We start from the raw sequence: 26827 nt of genomic DNA, 5'->3' as shown, positions 1-26827 counted from the left end.
AAGTGGGATGAGAAACCCACTTCTACCCTGGCAGCACGAGTGCGTCAACTCAGGGAGGGAACCATTAACCCGAAAGGTTCCACTAAAGTGAAGGTAGCCTCAACCTCCCGTGACCAAACTGCCAGATATTACAGAAAAGATGATCCCCTTGAAGGAACCTCTCTAGCATGTATGCCCAGGGAGGACAAGATGACCAGTGCTAGAGGGGCCCTGCCTCTAGCCAGGAAGAGGCATGGGAAAACCGGGTCCTTTGGACGGTGTGGATCCGATGGCCTGGCACATCAGAGCCACAAAAATACAAAGCTTTAGTTGATACTGGTGCACAGTATACCCTAATGCCATCAGGATATGTGGGGGCAGAACCTGTTTCCATTGCTGGGGTGACAGGGGGATCGCAGCAGTTGACTCTGTTGGAAGCCGAGGTGAGCCTGACTGGGAAGGAGTGGCAGAAACATCCCATTGTGACTGGCCCAGAGGCCCCGTGTATTCTGGGCATAGACTTTCTTCAGAATAGCTATTACAAAGACCCAGAGAGACTCAGGTGAGCTTTTGGAATAGCTGCTGTGGAGGCAGAAGACATTAAGCAATTGAACACCTTGCCTGGACTATCAGAGAACCCATCTGCAGTAAGACTCCTGAAAGTGGAAGAACAGCGAGTACCAATTGCCACTTTGACAGTGCACCACCAGCAGTATAGGACAAATCGAGATGCTATGATCCCCATCCACAAGATGATCCAAGAACTAGAGAGCCAAGGGGTGGTCAGCAAAACCCACTCACCCTTCAACAGCCCCATTTGGCCTGTGTGCAAGTCTGACAGAGAATGGAGATTGACTGTGGATTATCGTGCATTGAATGAAGTGACTCCACCTCTGAGCGCTGCCATGCCGGACATGCTGGAGCTGCAGTACGAGCTGGAGTCCAAGGCAGCGAAGTGGTACACCACTATTGACATTGCTAATGCATTTTTCTCCATTCCCCTGGCAGCAGAATGCAGGCCTCAGTTTGCCTTCACATGGAGGGGAGTGCAGTACACCTAGAACCGACTACCCCAGGGGTGGAAGCACAGCCCCACCATCTGCCATGGACTGATCCAGGCTGCCCTGGAAAAGGGTGAGGCTCCAGAACATCTACAGTACATTGATGACATCATTGTGTGGGGGAACACGTCAGTGGAAGTATTTGAGAAAGGAGAAAGCACGCTACGCTCTGTTCACTGATGTTTCCTGTCGCATCGTAGGAATGAACCGGAAGTGGAAAGCAGCCATATGGAGCCCCACACAACAGGTCGCAGAGGCCACTGAAAAAGAAGGTGGATCAAGCCAACTTGCTGAACTCAAAGCTGTTCAACTGGCCCTGGACATTGCTGAAAGAGAAAAGTGGCCAAAGCTCTACCTCTACACGGATTCATGGATGGTAGCCAATGCTCTGTGGGGATGGCTGGAAAAGTGGAAAAGGGCCGACTGGCAACGCAGAAGAAAGCCAATCTGAGCTGCTGATGAGTGGAAAGACATCGCCACCAGGGTAGAGAAACTGTCTGTGAGGGTCCGTCATGTAGATGCCCATGTCCCCAAGAGCAGGGCTAATGAAGAGCACCGAAACAATGAGCAGGTAGATCAGGCTGCAAAGATAGAAGTGTCAAAGACAGACTTAGATTGGCAACACAAGAGAGAGTTTTTCCTAGCTCGATGGGCCCATGATGCCTCAGGTCATCAGGGGAGAGATGCCACCTATAAGTGAGCACGAGACCAAGGGGTGGATCTAACCATGGACAGTATTTCCCAGGTTATCCATGATTGTGAGACGTGTGCCACGATCAAGCAGGCCAAGCGGTTGAAGCCCCTCTGGTACGGTGGGCGGTGGTCCAGATACAAGTATGGGGAGGCCTGGCAGATTGACTACATCACACTGCCCCAAACCCGCCAAGGCAAGCGGTACATGCTCACAATGGTAGAAGCCACCACAGAATGGTTGGAAACCTACCCTGTGCCTCATGCTACAACCCGAAACACCATCCTGGGACTTGAAAAGCAAGTCCTTTGGAGGCATGGCACCCCTGAAAGAATTGAGTCAGACAATAAGACTCATTTCAAGAACAGCCTTATAAACACCTGAGCTAGGGAACATGGCATTGAGTGGCTGTACCATATCCCCTACCATGCACCTGCTGCTGGAAAAGTTGAACGGTGCAATGGCCTGCTTAAAAGCAGCTTGAAGGCACTAAGTAGGAGAACTTTCAAGAACTGAGAGATTAATCTAGCAAAGGCCACATGGTTAGTGAACACCTGAGATTCCACTAACCGAGCAGGCCCTGCCCAATCTGAGCCCCTTAGAACGACAGATGGAGATAAGGTTCCAGTAATACATATGAGAGGTATGCTGAGAAAAACTGTTTGAGTTAATTCTGCCTCCAGCAAAGACAATCCAATCCATGGGGTTGTCCTTGCTCAGGGACCGGGTTGCACTTAGTGAGTGATGCAAAAAGATGGAGAGACCCGGTACATACCCCAAGAAGACCTAGTTTTAGAGTGAACTACCGATGATACTGTGCTTATATCTGTATCTGTATGTACATATGTATATAGTTAAAGTAGTATGTGTTCATGTATAATTTAAAAGTTTAATATTTGATGTAACATTTTGGTATGAGAAAAAATTTGGGGTAGATAGTGTTGAGGGTTAGGTGTGCTGCGGTGATGGAAAGCCTGGAGCACCATGACTTCTCTAGAGAAACAGCCCTGAGAAGGGCTGGGCCGAAGCGCGTGAGCAGCTTCGAGCAGTCGAGTGATTCCAGCTCAGCTCAGCAGTAGTCGAGTGATTTCAGCTCAGCTCGGCAGCGGCAGGCAGGCAACACAAGAAGCAGGGACAAGAAAGCTGGTCCAGCGTTCCACCAAGCACAAACCTTTATTCAGGCAGAGCTTTGGCGAAGGGTGCCAGCAACAGTGAATCCCTCGAACAGGGGAAAACCTGGGATATTTATGGGGAAGGAGAGGGGCGGGAGGGGAGCCTGAGTTACATGTATTGGGGTGGGACAGCAGGGGGGAACACCAATGGGGCACAACAGTTTAACATATCTAACTCAAAGACCCCTGGCAGCGATACATTGTGTCTCTCTGAGTAAAAGGTGTCTTGCCTCCAGGGCAGAGCCAGGATCTCAGGCTCCGCTGGCTCCTCCGCACCCACAACTCCCCCTTCTCTACTTATTAAAAAGGCATCTCCTAGAGAGTTAGCTAATAGCTTCTTAAAACATGAAAACATACTTAGGAAGATAATAACAATTAGGAAAACCCAAAAAACATTTTTGAGGGAGGCAACCCATCCTTTGAGCCCTTAGCTCCCAAAAAGGTCCTCAAGCCACTGGGGGTCCTTTTCAGTCTGGAGTTCCTGGACTACGTGTTGGGGTCTCTGGATGCGGGCGTGGATGCCTTCACTGGGGCTGGAGAGGTCAAGGCAGCACAGTCCATTAAATTCCTCGCAGCCGTGTCCATGGGCCAGGAGCAAAATGTCTAGAGGGTTGGTGGCGCTGCCCATGGACAAGCACATGCGTTCTTGTTTGAGCGTCTTTGCGAGGGTGATCCACACGTTCTCCTAGGGCTGTGCTACTAGCCAGGCATCCACAGCTGATGTTTTCAGGAGCATCCAGATAATCCAGATAATCAGGAACATCAGGAACTCAAGGATAGTTTTGCTCTCCATTTTCTACAACAGGACATAAAAGATTAGCTCTGATTTTTGGAGGGGGGGGGAGCTATTTTCTTTTTCCCTTTCCTCTCCCGTCTCCCCCCTCTTTAAAAAAAACAAACAATTATAAGCAAGGTTATTCTGTGTCTTGGGGACACATGACCCGACACCAGCAGCAGCACAGAGATGCATTTTGGTGTAAACTGGCAATTTGGGCTAGGCAACGAGGGTGAGAAGGGGAAGGGGAAGGGAGTTAAGAAGACTTGTGTACTGTTACGGTGTCAGGCGTGACATTGGCAGTCATCTCGTTGCGGCCCTGGTAGCAGGACAGTTTGGCCTCTGTCTGGTTGTTGGTCTGGTGGCAGGTCGGTTCTGTTGATTCTGACGACGTCTCCGCTTCCAGGCTGCAGTGGGCTGCTGTTTTCCTGGACCTGTGTGGGTCTCAGGAGACTTTGAAAGTTCTGAATCTGGTGCAGGGTTTGTAGGGCCTAAATAAGGTTTCACATTTTTCCCTGGGAGCCACTTAGGTCCTGATGGTGTGGACACACACGCATACCCTCTCCCCCAGGTAATCAGTGGGAAAGGTCCCGATGTCAGTTGTGATTCAGGATCCTTGATCAGCACCGGCGGCTTCTCTGTGAGTTTGGCATGAGTTGAGTTAGAGAAGTGCTGTATTACAGGGGGGTCAGGCTCTGTAGATGAACAATTTAGAAAGTTCATGACATATAGAGCCTTACGGAGCCTCTCAATGGGAGGAATGATCTCTGTTCCTCCCCACTGGTGATCAAGGACTCTTTTCAGGTTTTGGTGGGTCCTCTCTACTATTGATTGCCCTGTAGGGGAATGAGGAATGCCCGTGGTGTGTTTCACCCCCCACTCATTGAAAAAGTCTCTTAATTTGTGGGAGGTGTAAGCAGGTCCATTGTCTGTTTTAATTTGTTCTGGGACTCCCAGGGTAGCAAAAGCAAGGAGAAAATGTCAGATGGTGTGCTTGGCATTTTCTCCTGTATGGGCTGAGGCAAACACTGCACCAGAGAAGGTGTCTACGGAGACATGTATGTATTTGACTCTCCCAAAGGATGGGACATGAGTCACATTGGTCTGCCATATCTGGCAGCTGTTCAGTCCTCGGGGGTTAACCCCAAAGTTAACGACTGGTATTTGGAACGATTGGCAATTAGGACAGGTGGCAACTATTGCTCTAGCTTGGTCTCTGAGTAGTCTGAACATTCTCATCAGTGCAGGCACGTTTTGGTGGAAGAACTCGTGGGACAATTTCGCTTGTGCGAAAATGTCAGGGACATTGGCTGCCCCAGCAGGCATGGCTAAGGCGTCTGCCCTCCTGTTTCCTTCAGCAATGGCACCTGGGAGGTCTGTGTGCGCCCTCACATGCATGACATAGTAAGGTTGCTTTCTGTGGGAGATAAGATATACTAATTCAGAAAGCAATTTGTATAAATTTGGGTTAGAGACCTCTTTTAGAAATGCATGTTCTGCTCTCATAGCTATTCCAGCTACATAAGCCAAATCAGTCACCAGATTGAAAGGTTCTTGGGATTTCTCAAAAGCTCTGACAACGGCTGCTAACTCAGCAATCTGTGGTGATCCCTTGACCACTTGGACATCAGACTCCCATTTCTGTGTCCTGGGGTCCTTCCAAGTCATGACTGACTTGTGGGATTTCCCCGAGCCGTCTGTGAAAACCATCAGAGCCTTGAGCGGTGTTTTGCTCTGAAATGATTTGGGGACCAAATTAAATGTGGTTTTGAAAAGTCTGTGGCCAGGTGGGTGTATAGAAATTTGGCCTGAATAGCTATCGAGAGCGAACTGAAGGCTCTCATTGGTTTGGAGCAAAGGCTCCAAACTTCCAGTTGCCAGTGGGAGGAAGATACATGTGAACTCACAGGCTGCAAGAGTGCGGAGACGGACTCTAGCTCTCTTAATGAATTCAGCCATGATTTCCTGCGGGGTGGTGATAGTCTTAGTGGGCTGGTTATGTGTAAAGATCCACTCGATGATAAGGAGAGGATCCTTCAAAGCCATGTCCCATTGAAAAATGAGCGCGTGTAAGTGTGGGGCCTTACCCAGGATAACCAGCTGGAAGGGCAGGCTGGGCTCATACCGGTCGGCTTGCCATGAAGACAGGGCCTCCTGGACCTTGGTGATGGATTCCCAGGCCTCCGGCGTGAGGAAGCGCGGTGAGTCAAGGGCCTCGCTGCCACGGAGCAGGTTGAAGAGGGGTGCAAGGACTTCTGTTGTTACCCCAAGCAGAGGCCGTATCCAGTTGATGGACCCGCAGAGTTGATGTAGGTCCCGCAGGGTCTTGGGGTCGTCTTTGATGGTCAGCTGCTGGGGCACAATGGTCCGCTCGTGGATCCGGAGTCCTAGGTAGGTCCAAGGGCAGGTGTGCTGGATCTTGTCCTCACGGATCTCAAATCCAGCGTCTTCAATTGTCTGGATAGTTTTTTGTAAAGTCCGGTGCAGATAGTCATCGTCAGCAGCACAAACCAGGATGTCATCCATGTAGTGGAAGATGACGGCATCTGGGAACAAGGTCCACACAGGTGACAGAATGTGGGCCACGTACCATTGGCAGATGGTAGAATTTTTCATCCCTTGGGGAAGGACCAGCCAGTGGTATCTTTTTAAAGGTGCTTGTCTGTTTGGAGAAGGAATTGAGAATGCAAATCTGGGGGTGTCCTGAGGGTGGAGGGGTATGTTGAAAAAACAGTCCTTAATGTCAATGACAGCCAGCTTCCAATCCCGGGGGAGCATTGAAGGAGAGGGCATGCCAGGCTGGAGGGGTCCCTTGTCCTCAATCGTTAATCTTTCGGAGGTCATGAAGGAGTCTCCGCCTGTCCTTGCCTGGTTTGCATAGGGGAGTTCCAAGGGCTATTGGACTCAGTGATGTGGCCTTTGGCAAGCTGCTCTTCCACGAGGGCTTCCAGTGCGCGCAGTTTGGTCTCAGATAGGGGCCACTGATCAACCCACACTGGATGGTGCTGTTTCCAGGTGAGTTGGGGGATGGTAGGCATGGCGCGCTTTTTAGTGACCCCCACGAAAAATCCCTGCTGGGAATCCGCAGAGAAGCCATTGGGACAGGAGATCCTGTCCCCAGAGGGTGATTGGTGCTCTCACCACAAATGGCCTGATGGTTGCCATTTGTCCCTCAGGTCCTTCGATGACAATATTCCGTTTGCTCCTCATGGAAGCTGTCATCCCTCCAATTCCTGAAATCATGCCTGCTACAGGTTGTAATTCCCAATTGTCTGGCCACTCGGAGCAGGCGATGATGGTAACATCTGCTCCAGTGTCTATCATTCCTGGGCGCTGAATCCTTTCCCCATAACAAAACAGGCTGCAGTCCACGATGGGTTTGCAGGAGCCCACAACCTGTGTCCACATAGCGTTGGGGTTAAGGGGAACCTGATCTGGGCAGTCACTAGGAAGTAAAAAGATCTGTGCCACAGGAGTCTGTTCCTTTAAATAATAAGGAGGGTCTATGCAGGTCAGGGAGATGGAAATTTCATCTCCAGGGTATATAGTTTGAACTTCAGGAACAGTATGAATTTGTCCTGGAGAGTTGGTAGGATCCCCAAGTATTAAGATGTTAGAGGGACCACCTGATGGTCCACGTTTCCCTGTGGGGACTTTGTAAACACAGTCACCCTTCATATGTAAAGAGAGTCTAGTTACCAGTTGGCGCCGGGTTCCCATCTGAAGCACTCCACCTGCTGGGTTTAATATCGGGGTCCCCGTGGAGGCAGGATGGTGGGTTTGGCAGGAGGGGTGAAGCGGTGCGGCATTTGATTTGATGTCGAAGCGCGGGGCCATTCCGCGTTCTGCTTGAAGTTTCCTGAATGCCAGTTCTGTCTGGGGAACCGTTGGTGGGCTGGAGGTTGTATAAAATGTCTCTCTGGACAGTCTTTGAAAAAATGTCCAGGCTCACCACAATTAAAACAACAGTTTCTATTGGGGTCTGCAGCACAAGCTCCAGATATCGCCTCTGCCACTCCTTTAGCCACTGTAAGTGCCACTGTATTCTCACTTGAGGCAGAGGAGTGTTTGGTGCAAGCTTCAGCCATCTGATCTATGGTTGGTTCTGGGTCCAGTGGGAGGGCTCGCAAAACTGCTTTTCACTCCTGATTAGTATTGGCCATTGCTATTTTTACTAATAATTCCTTTTGCGCCTGAGGGCTCTCTATCTGCTTTTCAATGGCCACTTTTAACTTATCAATATACTTAATGAAAGACTCAGTTGCCCCTTGCTTAATATTGGTGAAGCACTGTGTTGGCACTTTATCATCAGGGGTGGTAAAAAGAGATATCTTAGCAGCATTAGCTATATCCTGTAAAGCTGCTTCAGGCAAATCCCGGGCCTGATCTCGGGGCTTTTGGAAATCTCCTTCTCCTGCTAATTGTTCTAAAGTAAAATTAGGTCTGTTAGCATCCTTAGAATAAACATCTGCTAATTGCTTTAAATGTGTTTTCCACTGCCTCTCCCACAACATGTATTCTGCTGGAGAGAGAAGGCAGTTCATAATATTTTTGATGTCGTGCGGGACCATGACGTGGGCAGAGAAGGCGGCTTCTAGCAAGTGTTTAAAAAAATGTGAACCCCTGCCATGTTCCTCGGCAGCTTTACAAAGTTCCTGCAGTTCCCTATAGTGAAGGGACTCCCATGCGGCAACTTGTGCCCCTGCCCTGTCTCTCCTCATTATTACAGGAAAGGCAAGTATTTTCTGGGACAGAGCTGAGTTCCCTGCCCGTGTGGCTTCCCTCTGCACCTCAGCCCAGTGGTCTTCATAGTCAGAATCTGAATAAGAAGAGTCACTGCTCTCATCTCCTAGTGGAGATGGGGGGCGCTTGGTAGCAGCGTGGGGCCGGCTCGGGTGCCTAGAGCTGGCCCTTTTGTGGCCGGGTGGGGAAGCCGGGATGGCCCCGCTCTGGCTGGAGCCGTCCCGACCTCCGGGGCACTGGGACCCTGGAGCGGGCGCGCTGCTGGGGGTGGAGCCCCGGCGCGAAGGGACAGGACCAGGGTCCGCGATGGGGAAAGGTTTTTCCTGAGTGATGGGGCAGGGCCCGACGCGGCTACACCCAATGACACAGTGGGGGGGGAGGAGCAGCAGGACGGGGCAGGAAGAGAAGGGGTGAAGGCGGGAAAGTGGCCATTTTGGGCTTTGAGGGCGGGAAAACCGGGGTGGGAGTGGGACAAAATAGCGGGGCTGGCCACACTGCCGGCGCCATCTGTGCTAACACTAGGAGCTGGGGGGGACGCAACCGGGTGTGAGGGCATGGGAGAGAGGTTAGAGGAAAGACCCAGAGTGGCATGGCCATTGCTGCCCTGGTACAGGTAGAGAGACGGTGGGGGGGTGTCAGGGAGACGGCAGCAGCCCTGTGCCTGGGGGCAATGTCCACCTGACGACTGGCTCTCAGATGGGGAAGAGGGTTTAGGGGCACTTGGAGAGGTTGATGGGGTTGGGAAGTTTAACTGGGGACCCAGAACTCCCTCTCCTTTTTTTCCCTCTTTTTCCAATAAGAAAATAATATTTTGAAACATAGGAAAAAATTTTGCAACAGAAAAATCCCCTTTAGCTTGAAGTGTATATAACTTTCTTCCCACACTATCCCAAAAAATTCCTGACTTAGCAGAATCCAAATTAGTCTTAAAATGTTTAAAAACCCAATGAATGAATCTTTTTAAATCCCCTTTAGAAAACTTAAAATTTCCCGCTTTTAGGGTAGTTACAACTTGGATATAAAAGTCCCTCTCAGGTGGGGTCAGTCTCAAAATGGAGGGCTGATTCCCCATCCTTTTTCACTCCCCACCCAGCAGTAAAACAGCAAAGAAAAAAAAAAACGAAAAAAAGCCCAAAAAAACCCCTTCACGGGATACACTTACAATTTCTCTTCGGCAGATGCCGGCGGGCCAAAAAAAAGCTGCCGGGTAGGTGGTCACCTGGCGGCCAGTGCTCAGGGGCTTTTCCTTGCCCCAGATGGTCAGACGAGGGTCCCGGCTGCAGCCTCTTGGATCGCTTCTTGCTAAAACGCAAGCAAGCTTCTTCAAGGGGTGGTGGCTCGAACGGCGGCTCGCCTCGCAGTTAAAGGTGCGGGCGGATGCTTCTTCAGGGCTCCTTTGAATGCCCCAGGTTGAGCTCCAGTTTCTGCGGCGACGGAAAGCCCGGAGCACCACGACTTCTCTAGAGAAACAGCCCTGAGAAGGGCTGGGCCGGAGCGCATGAGCAGCTTCGAGCAGTCGAGTGATTCCAGCTCAGCTCAGCAGTAGTCGAGTGATTTCAGCTCAGCTCGGCAGTGGCAGGCAGGCAACACAAGAAGCGGGGACAAGAAAGCTGGTCCAGCGTTCCACCAAGCACAAACCTTTATTCAGGCAGAGCTTTGGCGAAGGGTGCCAGCAACAGTGAATCCCTCGAACAGGGGAAAACCTGGGATATTTATGGGGAAGGAGAGGGGCGGGAGGGGAGCCTGAGTTACATGTATTGGGGTGGGACAGCAGGGGGGAACACCAATGGGGCACAACAGTTTAACATATCTAACTCAAAGACCCCTGGCAGCGATACATTGTGTCTCTCTGAGTAAAAGGTGTCTTGCCTCCAGGGCAGAGCTAGGATCTCAGGCTCCGCTGGCTCCTCCGCACCCACATAGGTGTCCTTTTTTTTCGTTGTTCTGGCCTGCCCATGGAATTTTTACCCATTAGACAACCTAACTGTGGGTATTTAGTGGGTGCTCGATAAAAGACAAAGAGTGGCCGGGCCCAGGGGGGGAAGGGGGCAGGAAAGGAGGGTGGGGACAGTTTTTGGCTGGCTTTCTTCGGCTTCAAGGAAAGACATTCGTTTGCTGGGTCGCGGAACTGCTGCGGTAGAGAGAAGGGAATTTCGCCATCACCCAGACGGAGCTGCTGCTTCTTCTCCTTCTCCCCTCTTTGTTGGTGGCCTCACACCCCCTGTCCTGCCGGGACGTGTGGCAGTGCCAGGCACCGCCGCAGGGTTGCTGATACACCTCATCCACCGGCCTGGGATCTCTGCTCGTCCCTGCTGTTCCACCTCATCCACCGGCCCAGGATCTCTGCTCGTCCCTGCTGTTCCACCTCATCCACCGGCCCAGGATCTCAGCTCGTCCCTGCTGTTCCAGCGGACTGTTCCTCAGAGCCCTGCAGGAGCACCAAGACTGACTGCCCGAAGAGTTTGTGAAAACAAAGCCTCTCCTCCATCCCGTCTCAGCCGAGAAAGCTGTCACGGGGTCCCTAGTTCTGTTTTCTTGTTAATGCTGTAGTTATTGTTGTTTGTTTGCCTGGTTATACTAGTAAAGAACTGTTATTCCTATCCCCAGATCTCTGCCTAAAGGCCCCTTGATTTCAAAATTATAATAATTTGGAGGGAGGGGTCTACATTCTTTCATCCCAAGGAAGGCTTCTGCTCTCCCTAGCAGACACCTGTCTTCTAGAACCAAGACAGAGTCCTGGGATTCTCCTGAGGCACCCAAGCAGTTGATGAGGTTGGGTGTTGAAAAGGTCCCAATTGAATGGCTGCTCTTATGAGCAGAGTCTCACCCATGGTAAGGAGAAGCAGTGAAGGACACAACTCCGCAGTGGTGAATCCTCCAGGCAGTAGCAGTCCAGCACCAAAACTATGACCACCTGACCTCTGATCCTAAGAGCATGAGTGTGAGAGAGGGCTGAGCCCAGGCCCTGATCTGCAGCTAAGTCTTGGTATATCTGTGCTTTGCAAGAGAAAATCCCCCCCAGCTACCAAGCTCACTCTCCAGCTAAGAGACTGCCTCCAACTACACCCCTTGCCCCTTCCTCCTCATCTTGGCCACATCTTTTCTCTGTCTTAAGTATTGTTGTTTTAAGTATTGTCATTCTCATCTCTTAGGCAACAAATGGGAGAAAGATTCCCTGAGAGAAAGAAAAAAAATATTTTTTTCCTAAAAAAAAAATAAAAATAAAATCCTAACCTCCAACAAGTGTGCTGGGCTTGTTGGTAGGTGGCAGTGTTCTAAGAGGTGTTTGTGAGCTCTTATTGGTTGGGAATCAACAGTCTTAGGTAAGAAGGAAGTCATCTTGGTTAAAAAGTGTGCAGCAAGCATGTAGAGGAGGTAGCTAAGAGGTGGTGCATATTGTCATTTGTTAGAAGTGACGTGACGTGGTTTACACATGCTGTTTTGTGGGGCTATATTTGCCGTAGCCCAAAAATATTTGTGTTATTATTTTGTTTGTTTTCTAGAAGCTTTCTCTGCTTTGGAATCCACTTCAGGGTGACCAGCTTCTTCAAAAGGATAGCTTTTTGCTCTTAGTTCATTTGAGCCAAAATTCTTAATGCACAGGCGAATAATTTGTGAAGTTTTCCAGTGCAGCTATGAAAAAGGATTGAACTTTTCACATGCTGAGGAAGTTAGTGAGTGGAGTCTTGGCTGACAGGCAGGAGTTTCGCTAACAACACTGAAGTATGCAATACTGTTTTATTTTTCATTAGCGTCATGGTTTGAAAGACAGGTGTCTGCTAGGGAAGGCAGGAGCCTCCCTTGGAATGAAAAATGTAAACTCCCTCCTTCCAAATTATAATTTTGAAATTAAGGGGCTTTCAGGTAAAGATATAGGGATAACAGTTCTTTACTAGTATGTATAATAAAGCAAACAACAACTCTGGCATTAACAACAAAAAAGCCCAGGAACCTAGTCACAGCCTTCTTGTCCAAAGGCACCTTCCCCTTTAGTGCAGTTCTGGGCATGGCCGGCAGGGGCGCTGCTGGCTCCTGGTGGACAGGGCAGATGTGGCGATTCCCCCACGGCTGCAGGGGGCGCTGTGGCGCAGGCTCGGGGAGCACATGGTAATGGTGGCTTTGTGGGATACAGAAAGGGATGGAAGAGAGGCTTTGCTTCACAAACCCCTGCAGCAGTTGACCTCTGGAGCATTTGTTCCAGCAAGACTTACAGGAACGCCAAGCTGGGTCGGCAGGAATGAGCAAAAATCCCAGGCAAGATTCCAGAAGCTCCTGAGCTGTGTCTGGAACTGTGGGACATCTTGGCAGGCAGGAAGGCTGCAGTGCAGTGAAAGCTCAGAGCAGTGTCAAAGAAACAATGGGGACAGAAAGCGGCAGTCCAGCTCCCAGTTGTTGCTGCGGGAGACAAATAGATCACATGGACACAGCTTGAGGTGTGGTGAAAGGAAGAGAGAGCTTTATTTCTTCTTCCAGAATTTATAGGGGTCTGGCCATGGCCAGGTATTGGATGATCAGGATAACACTTCCCCAACTGCACTGGCCGTGAGAGATGTCCATCACAAGATGTGTAACAGAAAGAATGTACACATATCTATGTTTACAGTTACTGTCCCAGGAAAGTCTTTAGAAAACTATGTTAGCAAGCTCAGAAGCTGAGTTTTCAGGGCGACACCCAGCAGGGCAGAGAGGAGTGAGCCCAAGATCCTGGGCACCTGAGCAGACAAGGATACATCTCTCATTTAGTGAGGTAGGATGTTAATAAGGTCCTCAGTCCAACAGCTGCTCCAACGAGCAAAGACTCACCCACAGAAAAGACAAGGCAGTACAGGACTGGGCTCTGATGGTAAGAGTAAATTCTCTTTGCAGTAAGCAACAGCTTGCCTGTCCCCCTCTGAAACCCAGTGTGAGAGACCTAACAACTCCCCAACCTCCGTCTTTTTGCCTGTCCAAATCTCTAGGTATCCCCTCCCCTCTCCCCTGAGTTTGGCCACCCTTTTGTTTTTCTTAGTTACCCATAAGTACCCAATAGTTAATTTCCTAGCAACTTATGGGAAAAAATTCCATATGTACAAAAGAAAGAAACCCAATCCCCAACATTTTGGCATTTGTGAAACCTCTTGTTTGAGGCTTCCAGAAATTTACCTAGGAGCAATTTTGCATGAAATACTATTAGACAGTGAATGAAAAACCTGAACTTCAGTTCAGCAAAAATGGCCATTTTGGTGTGTCCCCTGAAAACCAACTTTGCCAGCTATGTATGAGGATTGCATGCTGAATATGTGTGAACATAAGTCTTTTGATCAGATGTTACCTAGTATTATGGTAATTCTTTATTTATTGTGATGCAGAGTGATATTCTTCTTGTTCTATGTTAAGAACAGCTCATATTTGTGACAAAGCTTTATCTTTTGACAGTTCTGTGAAAAATAAGTGAACGTGGTGGATCACCCCCATAGTTACTCAAATGGAAATAGCAAATGTAACAAATTTGTGGGTGTTGCTATTCACAGGTTTCCTGGTGTGAGAAATGAACTTGTAAAAATTCGTAGAAATCTAAATAAATGTATATAACAATAATGATATAAAATATAAAGTACAGTATGACACACAAGCCCTTCCCAGATCTAGCCACGAATTCCCACTCAAAGGATAACGATCCTAGCCGGCGCCCATCAACAAAAAAGAATAGACAGGACGCGGCCCATCAAGCTGACAGAAAAAAAAACTCCTCAAACTGACAAGGACAGGCTCGGTGACCATCAACGGGGAAGAATAGACAGGACACGAAACATCAAGCCAGAACGGAGAGGCTCCGACGAGATATTCATCACCGGACCTGAACACCCCGCCTTGCGGGCTACCGTTGGGGGAAGCCATCAGGTAAACAAAAGGAAAAATCCAGCCGAAATATCCATCGGCTCCAACCCGGATCCAGCCATCCCATCCGGATGGCCTGAACCACAATGAAATCAAGAGCCACTCAGAATTTCTTTACATATGAGGAGACTCGGTCCGGACGTCCATTCGACTCTATTCTCCAACGCCAGGAAATCAATTCATACGACAATCAAGGACTGTTGATGAATGGTGCCTGCCTGGAATTTGGCCTCAAGGCTAAAAATCCCTATAAAAACCCCGGACAGTTTACCCTCCTTCGTGGATTTGGGAACACCTATACCTTTGGGTATAGACCCCTGTCCACCCAGCGCTGCGCTGTTTGTTTTATTGTGGTTTTCCCTCATTGTTTATTTTTTATAGAAATTGTTTTATAATAAATTGTTTTTATTTAACCCAAATCTGCCTTTGCATTTATAACACTGGCATATACACAAAGGCAAAATAGTTTTCTGTGGATTTTAGAAGTTCCTCCTGTAGATGAAGTGTGCCTTTTCCTTGATGACTGTATTCCACGCCTTGTAATGAGTATTGGACAGTTCATTTGCGAAGAAATAATCAATAACTAACTCTATACAGTGTTGTCAGGAAAATTAATCCACAAACACCAGAGGTTTATGTCCAAAAAGGAGACAGTGGAGTCCTTTTACTTTATTCAAATAAAAGGGAGAGGTCATGGGGCATTTCCCCATTGGCTGAGGTACTTGAGAGGTACAGACTTCCTGGAATGCCTGATACCTAAGATTCCCCTCTAATGTATAACCCTCTCTTTTAATTTTTAATTCTTATGGAATTTATGGTTTTTTCCCCATTGTTTCTTTCAGCTTTCAACACCCAATTTCATTTAACAGCAAACTTAAAGTTTGTTTATAAAGGCAAATATATTTTTTTCCATTCATCAATCAGTGGAAACCTTCCCATTGTTTCTTGAATCTTTTGATGCTAGTTTTATCTACCAACGGACCCACAACTTGTTTGTAAGGACAGATCTGTCATTTTTCTCAGTGTTGTGCAGTATTGGAGGGTTTTGTTTGCAGCAACACAATGCTTTGGGCTGCATGCAGTGAATCTTGGCCAATCTTAGGAAAAAACCTTGTGAAAACAGGTTTGTTTTAGGTCATACCATGTTGTGAACTAATAACCAAACTGGTCTTTGGCATGCTTATGAGGGGAGCGGGAGCAAGAAGGAGGGGGGAGGAAATGTGTAGAGATGTCAGCTGCTGATTGCCTGCAGCTCTCCAGGTGTACTGGCATAAAGGAGACCAGTCACTGTGAGTCTGTACCCTGGCTTCTGCACAAGAGAAGACCCCCCTGACATGATCCAGTCACTTTTGGGTGATGTGCAAACATCAGAATTGTTGGGAGAAGACAAGTAAAGTTCAGGCAGGAGGGGTGGGAGTTGCTTCATGGTGGGGTGTCTAGAAGAGAAGAGCAGGAATGGGGTGGGAAGGATGGAGGAGGAGAAGGGGGAACAGTCTCTGGTATCTTTTGCCATTAAGAGACTGAAGGACACTGTAGTGTCTCCCATTTAGGTGACTACATTAGGCCATAATTCACCTGGCTGTTTGAATGGGTTTTCCATTGATATCAGTCGAAGATCCCCAGTAGATCTGAGTAGTCTTTTAAAGAACCCTGTGTCAAATTCAGATATCTAGCCACTGAATTTAACATCCTTATTGGGGTGTTACCCATGGGTTCATCTTGTCCCATTGTCCTTAGGAGAAAGCTCTGTGGTTTATACTGGACTAACATAAATTTCTTGATTTCTGAAGGCACATCTCAGAAAGAGAGTTCCTGAGTCTGTGAGCATGTGAGCTTCAGAGGAGGAGGAGGCAACTGTTTACAACTGTGTCTTAGCTGACTGCTTCTGGAATAACTTGTGTTCTGCAGTCATATACACTGAACATGTTAGAAATGCTCCTCACTGGTGATTTTTGTGGAGAGCTATGGTACCATGTTGCTGTAAGCCATAGTTACTAGTATAATTTTACTTGTAAATGCATTGCTCTTTTGCATTATCTGGTTCTGAAGCCTTCATGCTGACACAAAAATGACTGTTTATTAATGAAGTATTTATAATTTGGTTGGTATAAGATGCAGAAAGAGACATTTTCCATGGAAATTAGAATTTGTTTGTAAATTGGTACTATTGTTGGACAGAAAAAAAGAAGCGTACCTTAGATAACAAAATTTTAATTGCTTGTTCCCATTACTTCAGTTGCATGTATTGTCCTAAATGACCTCACATTTATACATCCGGGCTGTGAAATGTTTCTTTTAATTTTTTATTTATTTATTTAATCTTTTGTATTAGGAAGCCAACATTTGGAAAGAATAAAAACTGTGTGTGTATTGAGAGCTCCGCCAGCTATTCACCACTCTTCACAGAAGTAATCGTAAACACTGTTTATTTCTATCTTTAGCACACCTTTTATAGGGTTTTACAGGGTCCCTGGGCAGAGCAAGCTACTATTGGCTAACACACACAGGTTTACATTTTTAACCTTGTACACAAGAATATTGTTTTGCTTTACTCTCTCTTCTGCAGGCAAGTTTCAAGGATTTTAGCCCTTAATATCATGACTTATTTCAAAGGCTGGTTTGTGCGCACAGGCCTTTACTAATATATAAAATATATCAACATCTTTGGGTTCTGTTACCATTCCTATTTCTAAAAATATCCTTGAGCCTGTTATCTGCTGGCCCTGTTGTCTGCTGAGCTACTTTTCCCAGCAGTTCAGCTTGCTTTGGCCCCTGCTGAGTCAAGTGAAAATAGAAGTGCTTGTTGGTGCTGTAACAGATGAATTCAGAAGCACAGCTTGTCTCAGATAATGTTTGTGCTGGAGGTGGTCACCCTCCTGAGCACCGTGGTCACCTTGCTAGCTAACAGAGAGTAGCAGGCTTTCCAAGTGGCACTTGTCTTGGTCATCCAGTATAGAGTAAGTTGAGTCATGTGCTGGTGGTGCTGGTTTTGGTTTGTTGTCTGCATTGAAAACCTGACATCTCATTCTCCTGGAGATGTCCCACCTGAATTAAGGCAGCTGTATTTGCACACAGGACATAGTCTAGGACTACTCCAGTTACCAGCCAGTTTGATTAGTCATAATTCAAAAGTGGGTGGAAGGTTCTTGCCTTTTTTCTAGCCCTTTCAGAACCAATGTGAGTGAATCCAACCAGAGAAACGCTGCTGCTGGGAACCTATGGCCTAGGATTTTTTGGCTTACCCACCCCGAGATTTTTGCCTCCTCTGCCCAGTGCTGGTGGCAAAAGCATCCCGTTTAGCTTGTCAGATAATGGCCAAACTAATAGCAGATCTTTAAAAATTAAATTTCTTAATTCTGCTGGGTGTTTTGGTAGCTGAAATTGCAGGATGTGTGTCACAGTCTGTTTCATTAATTTTCTCTCCTGTAAAGGCACATGTTTTGGAACTTGCTTCTGCACTTGCTTTCTGTAGGTGGAATATGAATGCATTCATCCTGAGAAAAAACAAAAGGAAAACAACTACAAAAACTCTGGCATTATTAGGATAAAATCCTACAAGGTAGGAAGATTTTCATTGGGATTTTTTCTTTTTTATTTTCTGATCATAGTGAAATGAGAAGGTGGAACAATGTCTGTCTTACTCTAGATTGAGACAGAATATTAATTTTTTGATTATGTGATGGGAGGCTGCCGGATTAACTTTATGGCGAGTTTTTCCCCACTGCTTGTATTGGTAGATGACAGGACAAAAGTAGTGAAGTTGTGTTCAGTACTTTGGCAGCCTGAGTGACTGCAAATGCAGTGTGAAATTGCAGTGAAGAAGCCTGCAAAACACTAAGGATTATGGGAGCTCAGGACCGCTGAACAATGAGCCAATATGATTTTGCAGAAGCTGTTTATTGTTTACATTATGCACTTATTTATAGATTCTAACTGTTGATGTGATTGTCACTGTTGGACACGAAATAAAGATGCTTGACTTCAGTTCCCAGGCAGAAGATCAGAAGGCTTTATTGTCTACTTTTTAGTACCTTTTATAAGGTGTTCCAATACAGAATTAACATGATTGGCAAAAGGGAACAACACCTCTCTAGTCCCATTGGTGGAGCAGGAGTAACACAATCAGTACAGCTGTACAGATTTATTTTGAGAAACATAAGTCATTTACAGAAATTGTCCTTGAAAGACTTTCCTGAGAAATCTTCCCTTGGGAAGAAATCGGCCAGTGGCAGGCTGAAAACCTTTTGAGACTCAGAAATACCTGGCTCACATGCGATCACACATTACTTGATTGGTGCTTCTATTGTCTACATGCTGAGCACCACTCCTCAGGTTTTGTCATTGGTTACAGTCCAGGTGTTCAACTGCCCTTTGTTATCAGGTTCTTGTGGTCTTGTTTTCCTGCTTCTCAGCCTCTTCTTTCTTTAGAGCAGTTTATGTCTCAGCAACCTTGACAAATTCCAGAGGGTCTGATTCTGAAATTCTACAGGTTTGCCTGGAGCACACTATGGCCTAAGTTGTTCAGATTCATTGCTATAAAGGATACTGTATTTTTGCTTTTTGTGATCAAGTAGCACATTAATGGAGCTAGGGCTTCTTAAACTTCTTTTGAGAGGTTGGTTCAGTCTGTCAGTGGAAAGGATTGCTATGGCTGTACCCAGGTGGGAAAAGGGATGCAGGCTTAAGTGCAGGTCCCTGTGTAGGGCTGCTGTGTGCCTGGGAGGAAAGGAACTGTGTGGGCCTGAGCTAACCCCCTGTTTCTGGATGTCGTTAGTTATCTTTTGTGCTGATGTATCAGTGACTTGCTACCATCATGTTGTCTGATCAGGTGGGTGTAGACTTCATTGCCTCCAATGGAGATCCCAGGTCACCAGATTCTCTTCACTACATCAACCTAGATGGGGTAAATGAGAACCTGATTGCCGTCTAGGGTGTGGGAAGTGTAGTCCAAGATTATGACACATATGTAATGAACTTGACTGATCTAGTCACCATGTCAAAAATATGTCACAGCTTGTTCTAGCCCTGAACTGTTTTAATGAAGGGGTTGCCTTTCCTTGGGGTATCCCTTTAGGAGCGGCTATGATTTCCTCTTGCTTCTGTCAGTGCTAGGGATGGCAATGGCAGCCCTTCATAATTTGGCGTATTTGCTTGGCTTGTCCCTTTTGAGTCCCTTGGTGCTTCAGCTGGGCACTGGTCCCTTGTGTAGTGGTTTTAAAGCACTAGAAAACTTACTTATTTCTTGTTGTGAGATATGGATTAGGGGAAGGGAAAAACAGGCTTAAAACTTAAAAGGAATAAAAGAAGTTTATTAACAAACCTACAAGAATAAGAAACTAGAATAAAACCTCCAGAAACCATTCTTCTCCACCACCCAACCTTTTTTTGTCCAGCTGACAACTTAGAGACAAAACCTGGTGGTTAAAGCAGTCACAACTATATAGCAGTCTTTTCATCAGTGTTTGTAGAGAAAAAGAAGTTCTCTTTTGTCATTCTATGGAGAGTTCTTCACAAGAAAACAGTTTTCTCATGGCTTTCTATTCTTCTGATGCCAGCCGCCCGGAAGACTGCCATCAGGCTCTCTTCTCATTTCACACCACTCAGAGGTGTGTTCATAGGCCATGAACTCAAGGGGTGTCATTTTAAGGATGAGCTATTCAAAGGCAAAAGTTCTCTTCATCTGTCTCTGTGGACATCTCTGGGAAAAGAAGTTTTCTCTTTTTCTCTTCAGGGCCACGAGTCTTCAGCAACTCTCACTTCTCTTTTTCTGTATCAGCATCTTACAGGATCACAACTACTTCACTATCTGCTGAGCTTCATCAATGGATACCTTTGCTCAGATCTACACTTTGAAATACTTCATCCCCCCAAAATACTTTTTCATGAATTAAAGGAATTTTTCCAGAACTTTTCATTGTCCATTGTCATTCTAATTAGGAACGGTGAAAAGAACGACACAGACTCTCAAGGAGTCAGAACAGGAGAATTCCTTAGTTTATTGCTTCAGGCCTGTTTTATAGACAGATACGTGGAAAGTACAGCAAGGAAGCTCTTATTGGTTAGTTAACTGCTACATCACTATTATTGGTCAGTGGTGTACACCACCTCCTGACTTTCTCCTGCAAGGAAAACAAGAGGACAGACAAACAGCACCTGGCATGGCTGTTTTCTGTCTCTGAGGATTGTTTTGAAATCCTCCTATGAATTTCTCAGGCTAGCTCTCAGGCAGGATCAAGCTCTGTGTAGCTTGTAATAGCTACAGGCACTCTGGTTCAGATTTAGCATCCATAGTCCATCTTCATAGCCTTAACAAAAGAATATTTCAGTTTATTAGTGCATCTCCTCATTCTCTCCCCATCTGAGGCTTGATTATTTCTTTTACTGACTTTGATGGCTTATGTTGTCTCTACATGTGAGTCACTCTCGCTTTTCTCTCTCTAGAAAAAGGATTAAATCTGCAGGTCTCATCTGGGTAATATAAGGGTTAAAATCTGGCTCAAGCCTTGAGGATGGTTACATGATCTCTGCCAGGGCAGCGGCTGGAGCTGTCTGCAATAGAGGATTTTTGGTGGCTGCTCTGGGGGAGTGTGGTCACTGTCTCAGCACGCCGCAGGCCGATGGCTTTCCCTCCCCTTACTCAGCAGTCTCTGGTGAAACCCAGCAGCGGCAGAAACTGCAGCTGAGCTAGGGACTGGCCTGGCCTGGGAGCGCCTCTGGGAAGGGGCTCCTGTCACTTTACAGTCTCCATCCCCCCCACCGGGAACCACAGAACTCTGGCCAGCCCTGCTCCCCCCACTGCCTTGTCCAGCCTGGGAAGGGGGGGCCTGAACCAGAGCTCTTTCACAGTCAGAAACAACGAGAACAGAAATTCCTGGGCTTAGGTTTTAAAGGGTGGTGTTCACAGGTTGATCTTCTCAATGGTCAAAACCACTGTCAGTTCTCAGAAATGGCCAGCTATTGGCTAGGAGAAAAAACTTCCATCAGCCTCCAGCAGCCTTAACTTCTGTGGTTGTTTTCTGCTTTTTTCTTAAATGCCAATCCATCACACCTTTTTGCAGATGATGCATTGCAAACATGAATGTCCTATTTGGTTCAATAAGAATGGGAACATGATCGTCTACTTTGTCCTGTAACCAGACTGGGATTGGTCTGGCTTTTCTACTGCTACTTTGAATCTCCTAACAGTCTTGTAGGGTTCTGCACTGAAAGAAATCTAACTCTCAGGCCCAAGCCTGAAACCATTGTATATTTGGTGCCAGGCAATAGGCAGCCAGATGATGTACCAATTCTTTATGGCAGAAATTCTGCCTTGGTCTCCAGCTACTTCTGGTGAATAAAACCGAAGAGTGAGTTATTACAGAATTGTTCTTTCTCATTTTTTGTTTTTGCCCTTTCTTTCCAGGGATAAACTGTTTCCTGCATTTGGGTTTGGAGCTCAAGTTCCTCCTAGCTGGCAGGTAGGGCCTTCACAATGCTGGGCCCTTGCTCTGTCCATGTCTGCATTTCCTAACTGTTTGTAATGTCCCATTTCCCAAGGTATCTCATGAGTTTGCTTTGAACTTCAACCCTAGCATCTCTTATTGCCAAGGTCTCTTATTGCCTCTTTATTAATAATGTCACTGAGTTGGGGATATGTTTGAAGTGCTGTGTTTATTTCACAACTGGTGAAAATCAAATGAAGCACCAAGACATGGGACAAATATAGCCTTACTCTCACCTTGATGCTGACAAAAGCAGACGTGTGTAGATGCTGATTTCTGTGCAAGCTCCATAAGCTTCAGTGAAGCGGTCTAGATTTAACTGATTGTCAGTCTAGACAATCAGTTAAATTTTTGTTACTTCCACTTGGTTACTTCTTCTGGGTTACAGGTGGCAGTGGATTCAGCTCAGCCCGGTGCCTGTGCTTGTTAAGATTCCAGAGCCACCATCTTCTGAGGCTGTTAGAAACCAGGGTTACTTCACCAGCAATGTGGATATATGTGTGAGGAAGCCCTTAAGCCTAATAATGGAATTTCTGCGCAGATGCTCTGGAAGAATCTGCCACAGGGTTCAAGGAGGCCTGTCTGCTTAGGATGAGACAAAAAAGCTTCTCCATGGTGATATGCAACACTAGGTAAATTTACCTTGTTTCCTATAGGTCACTACACTTTGCCTTGCCCCTGTGCCACCCCTGTGCCTCTAGACTATTGGCTCCTGACCCCATACTTAACTTGAAACATTGCAGGAAATCCTGGTCTTTTGTCACTGGAATCCTTTGGTGGGACTTTGGAATAAGCCTCACTAGAATACTATACGTAAGAACCTTCCTGTCTTTCTTCGCTGACCTATCTATAGTGCGTGTGAGTTTTGGATACAGTGACTGTGCCCACCTGCGTGGCTTCCTCAAGAGAAGCTTTGGAGTAGTAGCAGAAACACTGTCCATTTTTCCACATTGCTACATATGTGGATATGTTTGGCCACTCTCTTTAAAAGTTTGTCTTAAAAGCTTACTTGTTTTCATAGCCATCTTCTTCAGAGGAGGTAGTTTCAGATTATATTGGGTTTGTATGGCAAGGTTTTGGTAGTGGGGGCTACAGGGGTAGTTTCTCTGACAAGCTGCCAGAGGGTTCCCTGGTGTCTAATGGAGGTAATGCCAGTCTGAGATAGACTCATCACTGGCAAAGGCCAAGCCTATCAGTGGGATAACAGATTTAAAAAGTTGAAAAATACCCCCATATGGCAGAAATCAGAGGGAAGGAGTGAGAGTATGTGAGAGGATCAATACTGGAGACACCAAGGCTGGTAAAGTAGGAGAAGTGTTCCAAACACTTGCAGCGTGTGGTGAATACCATGGTGAGACAGCTGTGCCTCTGCAGCCTATGGGGTCCATGGGGGAGCAAATTTCCACCAGCAGCCAAATTTCCACCCTGGAGCAGCCTGTTCCTGAAGGAGTGCATCTTGTGGGAGGGACCTACACAGGCAGCTCATGAAGATCTGCCGCTTGTGGGAAGGACTGACATGGGAGAGGTTTATTGAGGACTGTCTCCTGTGGGAGTGGCCTTATGCTGGGGTAGGGGAGGAGTGAGGAGACACTTCCTGTGAGGGAGGACTGGCAGAGATGATGTGTGAACTGACCACAGCCCCATTTGCAGTGTCATTGAGGGGCGAGGAGAGAGAATTCAGGAGTGAATTTGAGCGTCAGAAGAGGGGAGGTGAGGGAAAGATGTTTCTAAGATTTAGTTTTTATTTTGCTTTATCCTATTCTGATTTGACTGGCAACAAAGTCAACTGATTTCCCCACATCAACTCTGGTTTGCCCATGACAATGGTTGCTGAGCAGTTTCCCTGTCCTTATCTTGACCTATGAGCCTTATTGTATTTTCTCTCCCCTGTCCAGCTGAAGACTGGGGTGAAAAATGGCTTTGATGTGTCACCCCAGAACACTGCTATATTTAAGGGCTGCTCCCAATGCTAGATCATGACCTTTAAGGGCTGAAATCTCTTTTCAGCATGCTATCACACAGAATTGTTCTTGAACAAACATTTTTTGCTTGGTTTTTCTCTCTGGTCTTAGGCCAACAAAAAGTGAAATTAGAGATTTGGTGCTGAAATCCAAGCATTTCTTCTCAGTTCAGCCTTATCTGCTTCACTGGGATCAGGCTCTGTGGTCTTTTAGGGTCCTTGTGCAGCAGTTTTCAGCAGTACTGTATCAGTTTTGGAAGACAGGTGTCTGATAAGGAGGGCAGGAACCTCCCTTGGGATGAAAGAATGTAGACCCCTCCCTCTGAATTATTATAAATTTGAAATCAAGGGGCCTTTAGGCAGAGATCTGGGGATAGGAACAACTGTTCTTTACTAGCATAACCAGGTAAACAAACAAAAATAACTACAGCATTAGCAAGAAAACAGAACCAGGGACCCCTTGACAGCCTTCTTGGCCGGGACAGGAAGGGATGGAGTGTTATAAATGCAAAGGCAAATTTAGGTTGAATAAAAAAACAGTTTATTATAAAACAATTTTTATAATAAAAATAAACAACGAGGAAAAACCACAATAAAATAAACAGCGCAGCGCTAGGTGGACAGGGGTCTATACCCAAAGGTATAGGTGTTCCCAAATCCACGAAGGAGGGTAGACTGTCCGGGGTTTTTATAGGGATTTTGTGTCCTGAGGCCAAAACTCTGAGCAGTTACTGTTCAACAAAGAGTTTAGATGGCTGGTTGAATGAATTTCCTGGAACCGTGGAACTGAATCAATAGACGACTGGGCAGAGTCCTCTCGTATGTAAAAAGTTCTGAGTGCTTCTTGATTGTATCTTCGGTTTGGGCTCTCAGAGTGAAGTATCCAAGTCCGGTATAGATTCGACAGATATCTCGGCTGGGCTTCCACTTATTGTCCGGCCTGATTGCATCTTCAGTCGGGGTTTGCAGGAAGGGGTGCCCAGGTGCGGTGTGGAGTCGATGGCCATCTCGGCCTGGCTCCTTTCTTTGTTTGGCTTAATTGTTCGTGTCCTGCTTTTTCTTTCAGGCTGATGAACGTCGCCTATGGTCGTTACCGCCTGAAATAGGTAGTTACTGCTGGGTTTGGGGAAATTCTTCGGCCACACTATATTTTGTATACTTTTTACATTGTTACAAATCTAGTTATATACTTATTTATTCTTTCACGAATTTTTATCCAAGGTTACATTTATCACAGGAGGAGAGGCTTTGCTTCACAAACCCCTCAGGCAGGCAGTCCCGTTGCTCCTGCAGGGCTCTGAGGAACATTCAGCTGGAACAGCAGGGACGAGCTGAGATCCCGGGCCGGTGGATGACGTGGAACAGTAGGGATGAGCTGAGATCCCGGGCTGGTGGATGAAGTGGAACAGCAGGGATAAGCTGAGATCCCGGGCCGGTGGCTGAGGTGGAACAGCAGCTCCGTGGTGGTGGCTGGCACTGCCATGTCCCGGCAGGACAGGAGGTGTGAGGCCCACCAATGAAGGAAGGAGAAAGAAGAAGGAGAAGATTTAGCAGCTCTGTCTGGGTGATGGTGAATTCCCTTCTCCCCGCAGCAACAGCTCACAGCAAGTCTCCTTCTTTGAAGCTGAAGAAACCAGCAAGCTGTCCCTGCCCTCCCTTTTTTCCTGCCCTCCCTTCCGCCCTGGGCCCAGCCAAACTCTTTGTGTTTCTCAAGCACCCACCAAGTTCCAGCAATCAGGTTTTCCCTGGAACTAATGGGCAAAAATTCCATAGGTTAACTGTTGAGAAACTGCTCAGACTATTCAGCCAAGTTTTCACAGAAGAAAGGCAAACGTCATTTATTTCTATATTTAGCACACCTTTTATAGGGTTTGACAGGGTCCACGGGCTTAGCAAGTTACCATTGCCTAATGCACATTGGTTTACTTTTTTTCTCCTGTACAGAAGGATCTTGTTTTTCTTTCATGCTCTCTCCTTCAGGAGAGTTTCAAGGACATTAGCCTTTAATATCACCACTTTTACCAAAGGCTGGTTTGTGCACACAGGCTTTTACTAAAATATCATGCCCACCTTCTGTTAAAATATTCTCTAAAATTCCCCCTTTCTCTTTTTGCACAAGCCAGCCTTTGGGTGCCACTCGTTATACACTTCTACAGAGACAAGATAACATACAACTTAAAACCACTATCACAATTAACACCATAAGTAAAATTTGTCCCCCTTTTAGCACAAGAGATCTCAACTATCTGGTGATGCCCCAGCTGCCGAACCAACTTCCAAAGGGGTCAATATCTTCTTTCAGGGCATGTAACCCATCCTGTAGCTGTTGTAGTTGCTTGTGGATGGAAACGGAATGATCAGTAAGGTTCAAGCAGCACATGCTTTCAAACTTCTCATAACCATGTCCTTCTGCTAAGAGCAAGAAATCAATTGCAGCTTATGGACGCTAACTGTGAAGCAAGCAGCATAGTGCCTGTGATATCGCAAGCCACATAACTTTCTCAGTCTTGCCTGGGAAAGTGGCCTGGGAATTCATAAAGAAGAATTAAAACAATTCTCAGAGGTAGAAAACAGCCTCACAGATGCTGTTTGTTCCTTGTTTTCTTGCAGGAGAAGGTTGAAGCGTGGTATACCCCACTGACCAATGATAGTGATGTGTTAGTTTACTGACCAATAAGAGTTTTCTTTTCTGTACTTTTCACGTATTGGTCTATAAAAACAGACCTGAAGTAATAAACCAAGAGAAATTTTCCTGTTCAACTCCAAAAGAGAGTCTGTGTCGTTCTTCTCGCTGTTCCCAGTAGAGCGACAGCAGCTGGATTTTGCAACACTGCGTGACGTACACTAGTCACATCAGCTGAAAGTTCACTTAACATTGTTGATGTTACGTTCAGTTCTTTCCTGGTCCAACAAGCGAGCCTTTTTAGAGTTGACGAGCGTTTAGCAGCAGCTGTTCCTGCAGTAAAAAGGAGGCTAGCCATATCATACTATGACCCCAAAAGTCTGGGTCTCTAACATCATCACATTGTAATTCATTCAGGCTTTGCTTTGACTGTTTGATGTTTTTTATTTTACTAGCTATATTCAG

General features: G+C 46.6%; 1 protein-coding gene across 1 annotated transcript in view; it reads left to right on the top strand.

Moving 5' to 3' along the window:
• Window positions 1–26827, top strand: part of CPNE1 (copine 1) — an 84483-nt gene that overhangs the window by 34970 nt on the left and 22686 nt on the right. Inside the window, 6 exon segments of the mRNA XM_088064741.1 lie at window positions 6855–6976; window positions 17771–17857; window positions 17945–18004; window positions 19127–19260; window positions 21701–21755; window positions 21835–21886. Coding sequence (XP_087920867.1) covers window positions 6855–6976; window positions 17771–17857; window positions 17945–18004; window positions 19127–19260; window positions 21701–21755; window positions 21835–21886 — 510 coding nt within the window.

The sequence above is a fragment of the Pseudopodoces humilis genome, chromosome 19 (assembly GCF_049639895.1).
Source record: "Pseudopodoces humilis isolate 2021_Gansu_Grassland_sample_001 chromosome 19, ASM4963989v1, whole genome shotgun sequence".
NCBI classification, from domain to species: Eukaryota; Metazoa; Chordata; class Aves; order Passeriformes; family Paridae; genus Pseudopodoces; species Pseudopodoces humilis.
This window is presented reverse-complemented; position numbering and strand designations above follow the sequence as displayed.